General features: G+C 43.2%; 1 protein-coding gene across 1 annotated transcript in view; it reads left to right on the top strand.

The window, feature by feature from the left end:
* Nucleotides 1–16,404, top strand: part of LOC121578296 (inhibitor of nuclear factor kappa-B kinase subunit epsilon-like) — a 34,679-nt gene extending 18,275 nt beyond the window's left edge. Inside the window, exons 17-20 of the mRNA XM_041892579.1 lie at nt 9,483–9,584; nt 9,691–9,787; nt 11,465–11,565; nt 15,931–16,404. Coding sequence (XP_041748513.1) covers nt 9,483–9,584; nt 9,691–9,787; nt 11,465–11,565; nt 15,931–15,994 — 364 coding nt within the window. The 3' untranslated portion in view covers nt 15,995–16,404. The remainder of the gene's footprint in view (nt 1–9,482; nt 9,585–9,690; nt 9,788–11,464; nt 11,566–15,930) is intronic.
* The last annotated feature ends 218 nt before the right edge of the window (nt 16,405–16,622 follow it).

The following is a 16,622-nucleotide window of genomic DNA, read 5'->3' as shown; positions in this document are numbered from 1 at the left end:
GATCTATGAGAATCCTGAATTCAAGGGAGGCTGTGGTGCACTGGCACTGTACCAGGTTCTCATGAGCTACAACCTCCAGGAGACGTTCTCTGAGACTGTGACTCTGTTGAACATCCTCATAACTACTCCCATGACAACAGCTGAAGCTGAGAGATGTTTCTCAACTTTGACACGAGTTAAGACATTCCTGCGAAATTCAATGGGCCAGGAACGTCTGAATGCACTGGCCATGCTTTCCATGGAGAGGGAACTAGTCCTCAGCATGCCTGATTTCAATGAGAAAGTCATTGAACGCTTTGCTGTATTGAAACAGAGAAGAGAACACTTTCAGTACAAGTAATGTAGCCTCTCTCTCTCTTTGTCCCTCCCTGTCTGTCTCTTTAACACACACACGCCCAAATCAGTTCACAGTTGATGTTGTTTAAAATAGTTTTTTTTTTCATTTTAAAAAAAGTAATACAAATAAAAATCTGTTCATGTTCATTTTTACAAATCTATACAATTGGCCAGAATATGGTTGTTCATATTTACAAATCTATACAATTGGCCAGAATATGGTTGTTCATTTTTACAAAGCCATACAGATAGCTGTGTTTACCTTTTCTAGAAATTACTTTCAAATTCTGTTTTCATTCTTATTTCATTTGTTTATGGAAATGCATATTGTTTATGCAGTGTTGAGGAATGTGAAAGAACTCCCTTGATTATTTTTACTGTGATAACTTATTTTGATTTTGTAAGCCAACACTTTTGAGATCAGTCAATAAATGCTTCTGGTATTGACTTATATGCTACCCCTGTCTTCATGTTGTTGCTGGACATATCTTTTTTTAAATGTGTGTAGGTCACCTAAATCATCAGAAAAATTGCCCCTCCTGAGAATTTTTTCAGGAGCCGCCACTGGAGCCAACCTATTTTGCCCGGTCATGAGGGAGGTGGTGGATCACTGATCTGAGATTCCGTTCACCGTATCTCTAGTCTGGTTTACGAATCGTTGCTAATTATAATAGATATAATTGATCGCTACCCACCAAAAGAATGTCGTTGTAAAACCTTCCCCTACTTGATTCATAGCTTTATATTCATCAGGGACTCCCCTAGGAATTCCAATCGCATCCATCAAGATATGACAATTCTCATTCAGAGATAAACTCCTCTTATGTCTGTTTAACCCTTTACTTGGCTTCTGGTGGCTAATCCTAACTGGTTGAACTAGTAGAATGGGGGCGCAGGTACCTACCAACCCTTTTGGCAGTCTTATATAACCTTTACTGGTGCATGCCCACCACACATCGGCTACAGGTGCTGTGAGATTCAAACGTTTCTCCTGTGCCTCTGAACCCAGGTCAGTAACATTAACTACTGACTTACATCCATGTGCCATTAACACTGGTACTCCCCAGGAGTTAGAACGTTTAAACACCTGAGCCAAAGAACAGGCAGCAGTGGGTCCTGAACAGAGGTATAGTGCCCTACTATAACAAGCAGTTTGTCGACCACCTGATCCCCATCGATTAGGGAATTGTCTAATGGTTCATTTGAATCCACAATCTTACCCTGGTCTAACTCCTATTTTATGAGACACTCTTCCTTGATGGTCAGTATGTTGAGTTGCCTCTCTTTTATTTCTTAACAATGGTGGGGACTTAATAGAATTGGTGCCTGGAGGTGGTGGATCTTGATATATCAAGAAAATTGTCAAGACTATCATGCAGCTCAGGGTCCCCCATATTCCCAAGAACCGCCAACCCCCTCTTTCCCGTGGGTTTCCTGCAAGGTTCCACCCCATACTCACACTTCTAAGAGCACACACACAGTGATAAAAGGTTGGGATAGTGTGTGTGTGATCAGCAGAGTTTGTATGTGTTCCTACCTTTTTGCAGTGGGTAACGTGGACCCAGGTTGCTCTTTCGGCTATTCTAATGGCAAAAGCTGTGACCAATAGAACCTGATAGGGTCCTTTCCAGCAGGGCTGCTTCCAGTCTTTCCTTTTCAACGATTGGATCCACACCCAGTCCCGGGGTTGGATAGAGTGAGTCACCTTGTCTCTTAGCTCACCTGTAGGGCACAACATATTTGACATACGGGTGTGGTTAACAAATCATCTTCTCATGTGTTCTGCTAAGGTATGTTCTACTTCTATTTCAGCTTGCTCTGGCCCTCCCAATTCGGGCATTCTATATGGTCTACCAAACTCTTTCTCGAATGGGGACAATCCATTTTTATCTGGGGTTCTCCTAATGATCATTCATATTATTGATAAGCATTGTACCCAATTTCTACCTATGCTCCGTGCTAACTCTATAAAATCAATTTCCAATTGCTGGACTGGATATTTTGCCAGGGGATATTCCCCCTGGGGTGCTCTCTGTCTACCTTGGTGATTATTCTGTGCACAGATGACACATCTGGAACAAAACATTTTTTTTGTAATTAGTTTTACCATAGGCCAGTTTGGGATGAGTCGGATGGCAGAGTGAAGGAAAAGCAGCCAACAAGTGCTCAGCATATGTGGGACCTTTGATGTCTTCACGATTATTATACAATGTAGAAAATAGTAAAAATAAAGAAAATCCCTTGAATGAGTAGGTTTTTCCAAACTTTTGACTGGTACTGTATATATACATATACAGTGGCTTGCGAAAGTGTTCACCCCCCTTGGCATTTTTCCTATTTTGTTGCCTTACAACCTGGAATTAAAATAGATTTTTTGGGGGTTTGTATCTTTTGATTTACACAACATGCCTACCACTTTGAAGATGCAAAATATTTTTTATTGTGAAAGAAACAAGACAAAAGAACAGAACCTGAGCGTGCATAACTATTCACCCCCCCAAAGTCAATACTTTGTAGAGCCACCTTTTTACAGCAATTACAGCTACACGTCTCTTGGGGTATGTCTCTATAAGCCACTGGGATATTTACCCATTCTTCAAGGCAAAACTGCTCCAGCTGCAGCAATCTTTAAGTCATACCACAGATTCTCAATTGGATTGAGGTCTGGGCTTTGACTAGGCCATTCCAAGACATTTAAATGTTTCCCCTTAAACCACTCGAGTGTTGCTTTAGCAGTATGCTTAGGGTCATTGTCCTGCTGGAAGGTGAACCTCCGTCCCAGTCTCAAATCTCTGGAAGACTGAAACAGGTTTCCCTCAAGAATTTCCCTGTATTTAGTGCCAACCATCATTCCTTCAATTCTGACCAGTTTCGCAGTCCCTGCCGATGGAAAAACATCCCCACAGCATGATGCTGTCACCACCATGCTTCATGGTGTTCTTGGGGTGATGAGAGGTGTTGGGTTTGCGCCAGACATAGCGTTTTCCTTTGATGGCTAAAAAGCTCAATTTTAGTCTCATCTGACCAGAGTACCTTCTTCCATATGTTTGGGGAGTATCCCACATGCCTTTTGGTAAACACCAAATGTGTTTGCTTATTTTTTTCTTTAAGCAATGGATTTTTTCTGGACACTCTTCTGTAAAGCCCAGCTCTGTGGAGTGTACGGCTTAAAGTGGTCCTATGGACAGATACTCCAATCTCCGCTGTGGAGCTTTGCAGCTCCTTCAGGGTTATCTTTGGTCTCTTTGTTGCCTCTCTGATTAATGCCCTCCTTGCCTGGTCCGTGAGTTTTGGTGGGCGGCCCTCTCTTGGCAGGTTTGTTGTGATGCCATATTCTTTCAATTTTTTAAATAATGGATTTAATGGTGCTCCGTGGGATGTTCAAAGTTTTGGATATTTTTTATAACCCAACCCTGATCTGTACTTCTCCACAACTTTGTCCCTGACCTGTTTGGAGAGCTCTTTGGTCTTCATGGTGCCACTTGCTTGGTGGTGCCCCTTGCTTAGTGGTGTTGCAGACTTTGGGGCCTTTCTGAACAGGTGTGTGTATATACACTGCTCAAAAAATAAAGGGAACAATTAAACAACACTATGTAACTCCAAGTCAATCACACTTCTGTGAAATCAAACTGTCCACTTAGGAAGCAACACTGATTGACAATAAATTTCACATGCTGTTGTGCAAATGGAATAGACAACAGGTGGAAATTATAGGCAATTAGCAAGACACCCCCAATAAAGAAGTGGTTCTGCAGGTGGTGACCACATACCACTTCTCAGTTCCTATGTTTCCTGGCTGATGTTTTGGTCACTTTTGAATGCTGGCGGTGCTTTCACTCTAGTGGTTGCATGAGACGGAGTCTACAACCCACACAAGTGGCTCAGGTATTGCAGCTCATCCAGGATGGCACAATAATGCGAGCTGTGGCAAGAAGGTTTGCTGTGTCTGTCAGCGTAGTGTCCAGAGCATGGAGGCGCTACCAGGAGACAGGCCAGTACATCAGGAGACGTGGAGTAGGCCGTAGGAGGGCAACAACCCAGCAGCAGGACCGCTACCTCCGCCTTTGTGCAAGGAGGAGCAGGAGGAGCACTGCCAGAGCCCTGCAAAATGACCTCCAGCAGGCCACAAATGTGCATGTGTCTGCTCAAACGGTCAGAAACAGACTCCATGAGGGTGGTATGAGGGCCCGACGTCCGCAGGTGGGGGTTGTGCTTACAGCCCAACACCGTGCAGGACGTTGGCATTTGCCAGAGAACACCAAGATTGGCAAATTCGCCACTGGCGCCCTGTGCTCTTCACAGATGAAAGCAGGTTCACACTGAGCACATGTGACAGACGTGACAGAGTCTGGAGACGCCGTGGAGAACGTTCTGCTGCCTGCAACATCCTCCAGCATGACCGGTTTGGCGGTGGGTCAGTCATGGTGTGGGGTGGCATTTCTTTGGGGGGCCGCACAGCCCTCCATGTGCTCGCCAGAGGTAGCCTGACTGCCATTAGGTACCAAGATGAGATCCTCAGACCCCTTGTGAGACCATATGCTGGTGCGGTTGGCCCTAAGTTCCTCCTAATGCAAGACAATGCTAGACCTCATGTGGCTGGAGTGTGTCAGCAGTTCCTGCAAGAGGAAGGCATTGATGCTATGGACTGGCCCGCCTGTTCCCCAGACCTGAATCCAATTGAGCACATCTGGGACATCATGTCTCGCTCCATCCACCAACGCCACGTTGCACCACAGACTGTCCAGGAGTTGGCGGATGCTTTAGTCCAGGTCTGGGAGGAGATCCCTCAGGAGACCATCCGCCACCTCATCAGGAGCATGCCCAGGCATTGTAGGGAGGTCATACAGGCACGTGGAGGCCACACACACTACTGAGCCTCATTTTGACTTGTTTTAAGGACATTACATCAATGTTGGATCAGCCTGTAGTGTGGTTTTCCACTTTAATTTTGAGGGTGACTCCAAATCCAGACCTCCATGGGTTGATAAATTTGATTTCCATTGATAATTTTTGTGTGATTTTGTTGTCAGCACATTCAACTATGTAAAGAAAAAAGTATTTAATAAGATTATTTCATTCATTCAGATCTAGGAGGTGTTGTTTAAGTGTTCCCTTTATTTTTTTGAGCAGTGTATATACTGAGATCATGTGACACTTAGATTGCACACAGGTGGACTTTATTTAACTAATTATGTTACTTCTGAAGGTAATTGGTTGCACCAGATCTTATTTAGGGGCTTCATAGCAAAGGGGGTGAATACATATGCACGCACCACTTTTCTGTTATTTATTCTTTTGAATTTTTTGAAAAAAGTTTTATTTTATTTTTTTCACTTCACCAATTTGGACTTTTGTGTATGTCCATTACATGAAATCCATATAAAAATCCATTAAATTACAGGTTGTAATGCAACAAAATAGGAAAAATGCCAAGGGAGATTAATACTTCCAAGGCACTACACAAACATATACATGTATGTACAGTGAGGGAAAATCCCCTGCTGATTTTGTATGTTTGCCCACTGACAAAGAAATGATCAGTCTATAATTTTAATGGTAGGTTTATTTGAACAGTGAGAGACAGAATAACAACAAAAAAATCCAGAAGAACGCATATCAAAAATGTTATAAATTGATTTGCATTTTAATGAGGGAAATAAGTATTTGACCCCCTCTCAATCAGAAAGATTTCTGGCTCCTAGGTGTCTTTTATACAGGTAACGAGCTGAGATTAGGAGCACACTCTTAAAAGGGAGTGCTCCTAATCTCAGTTTGTTACCTGTATAAACGACACCTGTCCACAGAAGCAATCAATCAATCAGATTCCAAACTCTCCACCATGGCCAGACCAAAGAGCTCTCCAAGGATGTCAGGGACAAGATTGTAGACCTACACAAGGCTGGAATGGGCTACAAGACCATCGCCAAGCAGTTTGGTGAGAAGGTGACAACAGTTGGTGCGATTATTCGCAAATGGAAGAAACACAAAATAACTGTCAATCTCCCTCGGCCTGGGGCTCCATGCAAGATCTCACCTCGTGGAGTTGCAATGATCATGAGAACGGTGAGGAATCAGCCCAGAACTACACGGGAGGATCTTGTCAATGATCTCAAGGCAGCTGGGACCATAGTCACTAAGAAAACAATTGGTAACACACTACGCCGTGAAGGACTGAAATCCTGCAGCGCCCGCAAGGTCCCCCTGCTCAAGAAAGCACAGATACAGTGGGGAGAACAAGTATTTGATACACTGCCGATTTTGCAGGTTTTCCTACTTACAAAGCATGTAGAGGTCTGTAATGTTTTATCATAGGTACACTTCAACTGTGAGAGGCGGAATCTAAAACAAAAATCCAGAAAATCACATTGTATGATTTTTAAGTAATTAATTTGCATTTTATTGCATGACATAAGTATTTGATCACCTACCAACCAGTAAGAATTCCGGCTCTCACAGACCTGTTAGTTTTTCTTTAAGAAGCCCTCCTGTTCTCCACTCATTACCTGTATTAACTGCACCTGTTTGAACTCGTTACCTGTATAAAAGACACCTGTCCACACACTCAATCAAACAGACTCCATCCTCTCCACAATGGCCAAGACCAGAGAGCTGTGTAAGGACATCAGGGATAAAATTGTAGACCTGCACAAGGCTGGGATGGGCTACAGGACAATAGGCAAGCAGCTTGGTGAGAAGGCAACAACTGTTGGCACAATTATTAGAAAATGGAAGAAGTTCAAGATGACGGTCAATCAACCTCGGTCTGGGGCTCCATGCAAGATCTCACCTCGTGGGGCATCAGTGATCATGAGGAAGGTGAGGGATCAGCCCAGAACTACACAGCAGGACCTGGTCAATGACCTGAAGAGAGCTGGGACCACAGTCTCAAAGAAAACCATTAGTAACACACTACGCCGTCATGGATTAAAATCCTGCAGCGCACGCAAGGTCCACCTGCTCAAGCCAGCGCATGTCCAGGCCCGTCTGAAGTTTGCCAATGACCATCTGGATGATCCAGAGGAGGAATGGGAGAAGGTCATGTGGTCTGGTGAGACAAAAATAGAGCTTTTTGGTCTAAACTCCACTCGCCGTGTTTGGCGGAAGAAGAAGGATGAGTACAACCCCAAGAACACCATCCCAACCGTGAAGCATGGAGGTGGAAACATCATTCTTTGGGGATGCTTTTCTGCAAAGGGGACAGGACGACTGCACCGTATTGAGTGGAGGATGGATGGGGCCATGTATTGCGAGATCTTGGCCAACAACCTCAGTAAGAGCATTGAAGATGGGTCGTGGCTGGGTCTTCCAGCATGACAACGACCCGAAACACACAGCCAGGGCAACTAAGGAGTGGCTCCGTAAGAACCATCTCAAGGTCCTGGAGTGGCCTAACCAGTCTCCAGACCTGAACCCAATAGAACATCTTTGGAGGGAGCTGAAAGTCCGTATTGCCCAGCGACAGCCCTGAAACCTGAAGGATCTGGAGAAGGTCTGTATGGAGGAGTGGGCCAAAATCCCTGCTGCAGTGTGTGCAAACCTGGTCAAGACCTACAGGAAACGTATGATCTCTGTAATTGCAAACAAAGGTTTCTGTACCAAATATTAAGTTCTGCTTTTCTGATGTATCAAATACTTATGTCATGCAATAAAATGCAAATTAATTACTTAAAAATCATACAATGTGATTTTCTGGATTTTTGTTTTAGATTCCGTCTCTCACAGTTGAAGTGTACCTATGATAAAAAATTACAGACCTCTACATGCTTTGTAAGTAGGAAAACCTGCAAAATCGGCAGTGTATCAAATACTTGTTCTCCCCACTCTACATGCCCGTCTGAAGTTTGCCAATGATGAACATCTGAATGATTCAGAGGAGAACTGGGTGAAAGTGTTGTCGTCAGATGAGACCAAAATCGAGCTCTTTGGCATCAACTCAACTCGCTGTGTTTGGAGGAGGAGGAATGCTGCTGTAGTGTCGAGAAAGCGTTGCTAATTATGCTCTGAAACAAAGGAGTCCGCTTATGCTGTACTTTGATTATAAGTTTTATTTATATCACAAGATTTCAGCATAAGTTTACAGACGTCTGCAGCATCCGGAAAACAGTGTCTCAAAATAAAATGTCTGTTCTGATCTTCTTTGTTCCAACCCAGTACTTATAATCTTTACCAAGATATGGGTGGTTCCCCATACTGTCCAATCACCTGTCTCCAACAAACAGACTTCCTCTGTTCTATGGGGTGTCACTCTAAAACGGATCCCTCTAAAACTGACTAAACATCCTCTCAGGTTTCACTTGAAAACATTAGCAAAGTCATAATTCTTCATACACTACACTGCCTATGACCCCAAGAACACCATCCCCACCGTCAAACATGGAGGTGGAAACATTATGCTTTGGGGATGTTTTTCTGCTAAGGGGACAGGACAACTTCACCGCATCAAAGGGACGATGGACGGGGCCATGTACCGTGAAATCTTGGGTGAGAACCTCCTTCACTCAGCCAGGGCATTGAAAATGGGTCGTGGATGGGTATTCCAGCATGACAATGACCCAAAACACACGGCCAAGGCAACAAAGGAGTGGCTCAAGAAGAAGCACATTAAGGTTCTGGAGTGTCCTAGCCAGTCTCCAGACCTTAATCACATAGAAAATCTGTGGAGGGAGCTGAAGGTTCGAGTTGCCAAATGTCAGCCTCGAAACCTTAATGACTTGGAGAAGATCTGCAAAGAGGAGTGGGACAAAATCCCTCCTGAGATGTGTGCAAACCTGTTGGCCAACTACAAGAAACATCTGACCTCTGTGATTGCCAACAAGGGTTTTGCCACCAAGTACTAAGTCATGTTTTGCAGAGGGGTCAAATACTTATTTCCCTCATTAAAATGCAAATCAATTTATAACATTTTTTACATGCGTTTTTCTGGATTTTTTTGTTGTTATTCTGTCTCTCACTGTTCAAATAAACCTACCATTAAAATTATAGACTGATCATTTCTTTGTCAGTGGGCAAACGTACAAAATCAGCAGGGGATCAAATACTTTTTTCCCTCACTGTATGTATGTATGTACGTGTGTGTGTGTAACACCTCTCTCTCTCTCTCTCTCTCTCGCTCTCTCTCTCTCTCGCTCTCGCTCTTTCTGTCCCAGGATCCACCTGTTGTCCCTTATAAAGCGTGTAAAGGGTCTCCTTAGAGAGGACTGTCTACAGAGGTACCGAGACCTGCTGGCCTCAGCATCTACCTGGAGCAGGTCAGACACACACACACACACACACACACCATTTAATGATATCAACTCTGTTCCTTCTCTCTTCATGCTATTGTGTTGTTATTGTTCTTTATTTATGTGTTGTCAGTGTTCTCCATGAGATGCAGTGCAGACTGTCAGACTTTGGCAATTTCTCCCAAGGGCTGATGGGGAACCTGGAGAAATGTGAGGAGCTCCAGAACAAGGTTGACCCTTAACTATAATAATTGTTTTTATTTTTTATTAAAAAAGATATTGATGGAAAAAATGTTGACCCTTAAAGTCCCAGTTCAGTCAAAATTAAGTTTTTCCTGTGTTTTATATCATATTGTACAATAAAATTTTTTTATCAGTTATTTCCTGATAGTTGCTGGTTGAAAATACAGTCTACACAGGACCTAATCAGCAGGTTTGCATGGGCAGGTGTTTCGGCTTTCCATGGTGACATCACCATGCGGTAAATTGGTTAAGAGACCAATAACAAAGAGTTCCAAAGCTCTCTGCCAATAACAGCTAGTTTCCCCCTCTCCACTCAGACAGGCCTTAACTAAATTCTTGCTTGAGACATTCTTTTTTGCTTAAAAGCTATTTTTGCCAATTTTAATGGAAATCTATTACAGTAAGATAATTAATTGTTAGATATTGATATAAAAACGTCTGCATTGGGCCTTTAACTTTAAAAAAGTTTATGTATACAGTACCTTCGGTAAGTATTCAGACCCCTTGACTTTTTCCACATTTTGTTACGTTACAGCCTTATTCAGAAATTGATTAAATTGGTTTTTTCCCTCATCAATCTACACACAATACCCCATAATAACAGAGCAAAAACAGGTTTTTAGAAATTGTTGCTAATTTATAAAACAACAAAAAATGAAATATTACATTTACATAAGTATTCAGACCCTTTACTAAGTACTTTTTTGAAGCACCTTTGACAGCGATTACAGCATCGCGTCTTCTTCGGTATGATGCTACAAGCTTGGCAAACCTGTATTTGGTTGAGTTTCTCCCATTCTTCTCTGCAGATCCTCTCAAGCTCTGTCAGGTTGGATGGGAAGCGTTGCTGCACAGCTATTTTCAAATCTCTCCAGAGATGTTAGATCGGGTTCAAGCCCGGGCTCTGGCTGGGCCACTCAAGGACATTCAGAGACTTGTCCCGAAGCTACTCCTGCGTTGTCTTAGCTGTGTGCTTAGGGTCGTTGTCCTGTTGGAAGGTGAACCGTCACCCTAGTCTGAGGTCCTGAGCGCCCTTCCCCAGATCTGTGCCTCAACACAGTTCTGTCTCGGAGCTCTACGGACAATTCCTTCGACCTCATGGCTTGGTTTTTGCTCTGACTGCACTGTCAACTGTGGGACCTTTATATAGACAGGTGTGTGCCTTTCCAAATCATGTCCAATCAATTGAATTTACCACAAGTGGACTCCAATCAAGTTGTAGAAACATCTCAAGGATGATCAATGGAAACAGAATGCACCTGAGCTCAATTTCGAGTCTCATAGAAATACTTATGTAAGTAAGGTATTTCTGTTTTTTATTTTGAATACATTTGCAAAAAAAAATTAAAACCTGTTTACGCTTTGTCATTATGGGGTATTGTGTGTAGATTGCTGAACAAAAAAGTTTAATCCATTTTAGAATAAGGCTGTAACGTAACAAAATGTGGAAAAAGTCAAGGGGTCTGAATTCTTTCCGAATGCATTGTTTATTTTGTTTCATAAAGCTGCCTATATGCTGTATATATATATATATATATATTTTAAAAAAGGATATTGATAGGGGAGGTTGACCCTTAATCTTGAACCCCTTAAAACTAATATCTAGCATCAAACCTACACCAATAAGTGGCTTTGAAGGTAACATTGACCATTGTTCTCCTAAGGCCCTGGACAGAGTCCTGCTCAGAGCCCAGCCAGAACAGACAGGACCAGGGGGTCAGGAGGCCACAGACACACCCAGGGACAAGGACCACATGGTCATCAGGTACATGTGTATTTTTGGTTTTACTATCCTTGTGGGGACCAGAAGTCCTCACAAGGATCGTAAAACAAGGAAAATTGGTACAAGTGGGGACATTTCACCGGTCACCACAAGGGAAAATGATATTTTAGGTTTAGGGGTTAGGGTAACAATTAGGGTTTGGTTTTGGGTTAAGGTTAAGGTTAGGGTTATGGTTAAGGTTTTAGGGTTTATTTATTCGCACCAAAGAAAACAAGTGAAAGACAAAACAGTCTAATTGATATGTGTATTTGTAGATGAAAGTGCATAATTGGAGTATATTAATGTTGTAGATAGACAATATATTGTGTTTCTTAAACAGAGGGAGAGTTCGAGGAGGTGGCTAGTCTTGCAAATGTATTCTGTGTGAAGAGTAATTTGTGTAGGTAGGAAGCATATGTGCTGGCCCAGTCAATATTGCAGTAAATGAGATATGGGTAAATAAAGCTGTAGTATAGTGTTACATTCTGACCACACCGCTTGCGTGCGTGTTGATTTTGTCAACCCACACCAGACCTGATCAGGACACGCAGGTTGAAATATCAAAACGAACTCTGAACCAACTATATTAATTTGGGGACAGGTCGAAAAGCATTAAACATTTATGGCAATTTAGCTAGCTAGCTTGCTGTTGCAAGCTAATTTGGCCTGGCATATAAACATTGGGTTGTTATTTTACCTGAAATCACAAGGTCCTCTACTCCGACAATTAATCTTTCCTCCTTCAGGCTTCTACTTCTTCTGACTTTATATGGTGGTTGGCAACCAACTTTAAGGTGCATTACCACAACCAACTGGACTGGAGTACGGACCTCAGTTCATCTTTCAATCACCCACGTGGGTATATGCTCCTAAAAACCAATGAGGAGATTGGAGAGGCGGGACTTGCAGCACGTCATGCGTCACAAATAGAACCAAGTTCTATTTTAGCGTCTGGCTACGCAGACGCTCGCGAGCAGTGTGGGTGCAATGATTGAATAACATGTACGTACATTTATTTAGTAACGCTCGGGCACGCGACGCGGGTGGTGTGGTCAGCATGTTAGGAAGCAAGCCTGATGAACCAAACCACCGTTTTTTCTGTTGATACCAACGGACTTCACCACTTTGCTGCAGACAAAATGAATATCTTTCCAGGACAACTTTTCATCAACTAGAACACCTAGGAATCTAGTTGATGAAACCTTTCATTTCATTCCCACCAATTGAGATTCTGGCTCTTTTTTTTATACAATATTTAATATTCTTACCAGTGAATACAATTTTGATTCCCTAATCAATGAAGCTAACTCAGGCATGGCCAAGTTTTCTGAATGGTTCCAGATAAACAAATGATCTCTAGGATTTTAGAAAACATGGTAGTGTATGGTTCCAGTGAAGGGAAATCGTAATGCTACAGCATACAATTACATTTACATTTTAGTCATTTAGCAGACGCTCTTATCCAGAGCGACTTACAGTTAGTGAATACATATTTTTTTTATACTGGCCCCCCGTGGGAATCGAACCCACAACCCTGGCGTTGCAAACGCCATGCTCTATCAACTGAGCTACATCCCTGCCGGCCATTCCCTCCCCTACCCTGGACGACGCTGGGCCAATTGTGCGCCGCCCATGAGTCTCCCGGTCGCGGCCGGCGGCGACAGAGCCTGGATTCGAACCAGGATCTCTAGTGGCACAGTTAGCACTGCGATGCACTTTCCTGTTTCTGCATGATATGACCCCGTGCATAAAGCGAGGGCCATACATTTTAGTCATTTTAGCAGACGCTCTTATCCAGAGCGACTTACAGTAGTGAGTGTATAATTTATTTATATTTTTGTCGTACTGGTCCCCTGTGGGAATTGAACTGTGGCGCTGCAAGCATCATGCTCTACCAACTGAGATTGGAAGAGAGAAGGGACTATACAGAAATGGTTTGTCGAGATTGGTGTGGAAGAACTTGACTGGCCTGCACAGAGCCCTGACCTCAACCCCATCGAACGCCTTTGAGATGAATTGGAACACCGACTGCGAGCCAGGCCTAATCGCCCAACATCAGTGCCCGACCTCACTAATGCTCTTGTGGCTGAATGGAATCAAGTCCCGCAGCAATGTTCTAACATCTAGTGGAAAGCCTTCCCAGAAGATACTTTTCTGCTGCATCCCTCACTCGGATCGGACCAGGTCTGGATCCGACCAGGTGTATACGGAATGGGTGTAGTTGTCCTCGGGTCCTTTCGGAACGCGTCTCTCTATATTTAAATGTTTTATTAATGCAGATCCGGGTGAGAAAGCCCCAGGTCCATTTTGGAACAGGTCCAATGTTTTGGGCCCCGTTAGTTAGGGCTAGGGAAAATAGGATTTTGAATGGGAATCAATTGTTTGGTCTCCACAAGGATAGTAAAACAAACGTGTGTGTGTGCGTGTGTCAGCTTGCATACGTACGTGTGTATGTGTGTGTGTGTGTGTGTGTGTGCATAAGTGATTGGCTGCCTGCCTTCCTGCATGTGTGTGTAAAACCCTGTGTTTTATTGTTGTGTGTCCATGATGAAGGAGGAGATAGTGATAGTGGTGAGAGAGTTGCAATGCAACAACAGCATCATTGAGTGGTCAGTGGCCTTAGGCATTAGGGGTTAACTTTAGCCCCTAACGCTTAACTCTAACCTCCTATCCCTGCCAGATCACACATACAGTGGGGAAAAAAAGTATTTAGTCAGCCACCAATTGTGCAAGTTCTCCCACTTAAAAAGATGAGAGAGGCCTGTAATTTTCATCATAGGTACACGTCAACTATGACAGACAAATTGAGAAAATAAAATCCAGAAAATCATATTGTAGGATTTTTTATGAATTTATTTGCAAATTATGGTGGAAAATAAGTATTTGGTCACCTACAAACAAGCAAGATTTCTGGCTCTCACAGACCTGTAACTTCTTCTTTAAGAGGCTCCTCTGTCCTCCACTCGTTACCTGTATTAATGGCACCTGTTTGAACTTGTTATCAGTATAAAAGACACCTGTCCACAACCTCAAACAGTCACACTCCAAACTCCACTATGGCCAAGACCAAAGAGCTGTCAAAGGACACCAGAAACAAAATTGTAGACTTGCACCAGGCTGGGAAGACTGAATCTGCAATAGGTAAGCAGCTTGGTTTGAAGAAATCAACTGTGGGAGCAATTATTAGGAAATGGAAGACATACAAGACCACTGATAATCTCCCTCGATCTGGGGCTCCACGCAAGATCTCACCCCGTGGGGTCAAAATGATCACAAGAACGGTGAGCAAAAATCCCAGAACCACACGGGGGACCTAGTGAAGGACCTGCAGAGAGCTGGGACCAAAGTAACAAAGCCTACCATCAGTAACACACTACGCCGCCAGGGACTCAAATCCTGCAGTGCCAGACGTGTCCCCCTGCTTAAGCCAGTACATGTCCAGGCCCGTCTGAAGTTTGCTAGAGTGCATTTGGATGATCCAGAAGAGGATTGGGAGAATGTCATATGGTCAGATGAAACCAAAATATAACTTTTTGGTAAAAACTCAACTCGTCGTGTTTGGAGGACAAAGAATGCTGAGTTGCATCCAAAGAACACCATACCTACTGTGAAGCATGGGGTGGAAACATCATGTTCGGGGCTGTTTTTCTGCAAAGGGACCAGGACGACTGATCCGTGTAAAGGAAAGAATGAATGGGGCCATGTATCGTGAGATTGAGTGAAAACCTCCTTCCATCAGCAAGGGCATTGAAGATGAAACGTGGCTGGGTCTTTCAGCATGACAATGATCCCAAACACACCGCCCGGGCAACGAAGGAGTGGCTTCGTAAGAAGCATTTCAAGGTCCTGGAGTGGCCTAGCCAGTCTCCAGATCTCAACCCCATAGAAAATCTTTGGAGGGAGTTGAAAGTCCGTGTTGCCCAGCGACAGCCCCAAAACATCACTGCTCTAGAGGAGATCTGCATGGAGGAATGGGCCAAAATACCAGCAACAGTGTGTGAAAACCTTGTGAAGACTTACGGAAAAACATTTGACCTGTGTCATTGCCAACAAAGGGTATATAACAAAGTATTGAGAAACTTTTGTTATTGACCAAATATTTATTTTCCACCATAATTTGCAAATAAATTCATTAAAAATCCTACAATGTGATTTTCTGGATATTTTTTTCTCATTTTGTCTGTCATAGTTGACGTGTACCTATGATGAAAATTACAGGCCTCTCTCATCTTTTTAAGTGGGAGAACTTGCACAATTGGTGGCTGACTAAATACTTTTTTCCCCCACTGTAGTTGGCTCCTCAATTGTTTCATCTGAAGGACAAACTGTAGCATCACTCATTAAGATGTGACTATTTGTCTCCCACAGTTCTGCAGCTGTTAACTCTGCAACCATGTTGGAGCCTGATCTACCCAGACCCATCGGACTGTGACCAGGCAACTACACACACTCACTCAGAGAGTGAGGGGGAGAAGAGGAGAGAAGGAGAAGGAGAGAGAGTGCTCTTGTGACATATTCCAAATACGAACCTCGTCATTGTCATCAGTGTTAGCTATAGTAGTATTTTTACTAGACTGCCATGATGTAATAGACTGCTATGGTGACAGAGTTGGATGTCTCTAACTCAGCTGCTTTGGAAGTCACCAACCTTTCTCCTCTAATCTCCATAGTAACAACACTAACTGGAGAATTTTTAATGAGAAACGAACATAATAAATATCGACGTCTGTCTCTGTTCTGCTTTGTGATGACAGAAGAGGACAGACAGACAGATGGACTCATCATACACATTAGTATGTGTGTAACATGAATAAATCCATTCATGTGGACGTGTGAAAATCATATGATTTGTGTATGTTGATGTGATTGTCCTACGTCACAAGGGAGGACATAGAGTGACTGATATCAGCTGCCTTCAGACATGCAGCATGAGGGGATTAGACATAAAGGGAAAACACTCACAGAGCAAAGTCTGTAGACACATCTAATTGCTATGTTTTCTTCTGGGTTGTGTGAAACATGATGTTTCATTTCAGCAACGGGGGGAATCCAGGGAAATT

Source organism: Coregonus clupeaformis, unplaced genomic scaffold (assembly GCF_020615455.1).
Source record: "Coregonus clupeaformis isolate EN_2021a unplaced genomic scaffold, ASM2061545v1 scaf1220, whole genome shotgun sequence".
Classification (NCBI taxonomy): Eukaryota; Metazoa; Chordata; class Actinopteri; order Salmoniformes; family Salmonidae; genus Coregonus; species Coregonus clupeaformis.
The sequence above is the reverse complement of the archived record's forward strand: the minus strand, read 5'-3'. Positions and strand labels throughout refer to the sequence as shown.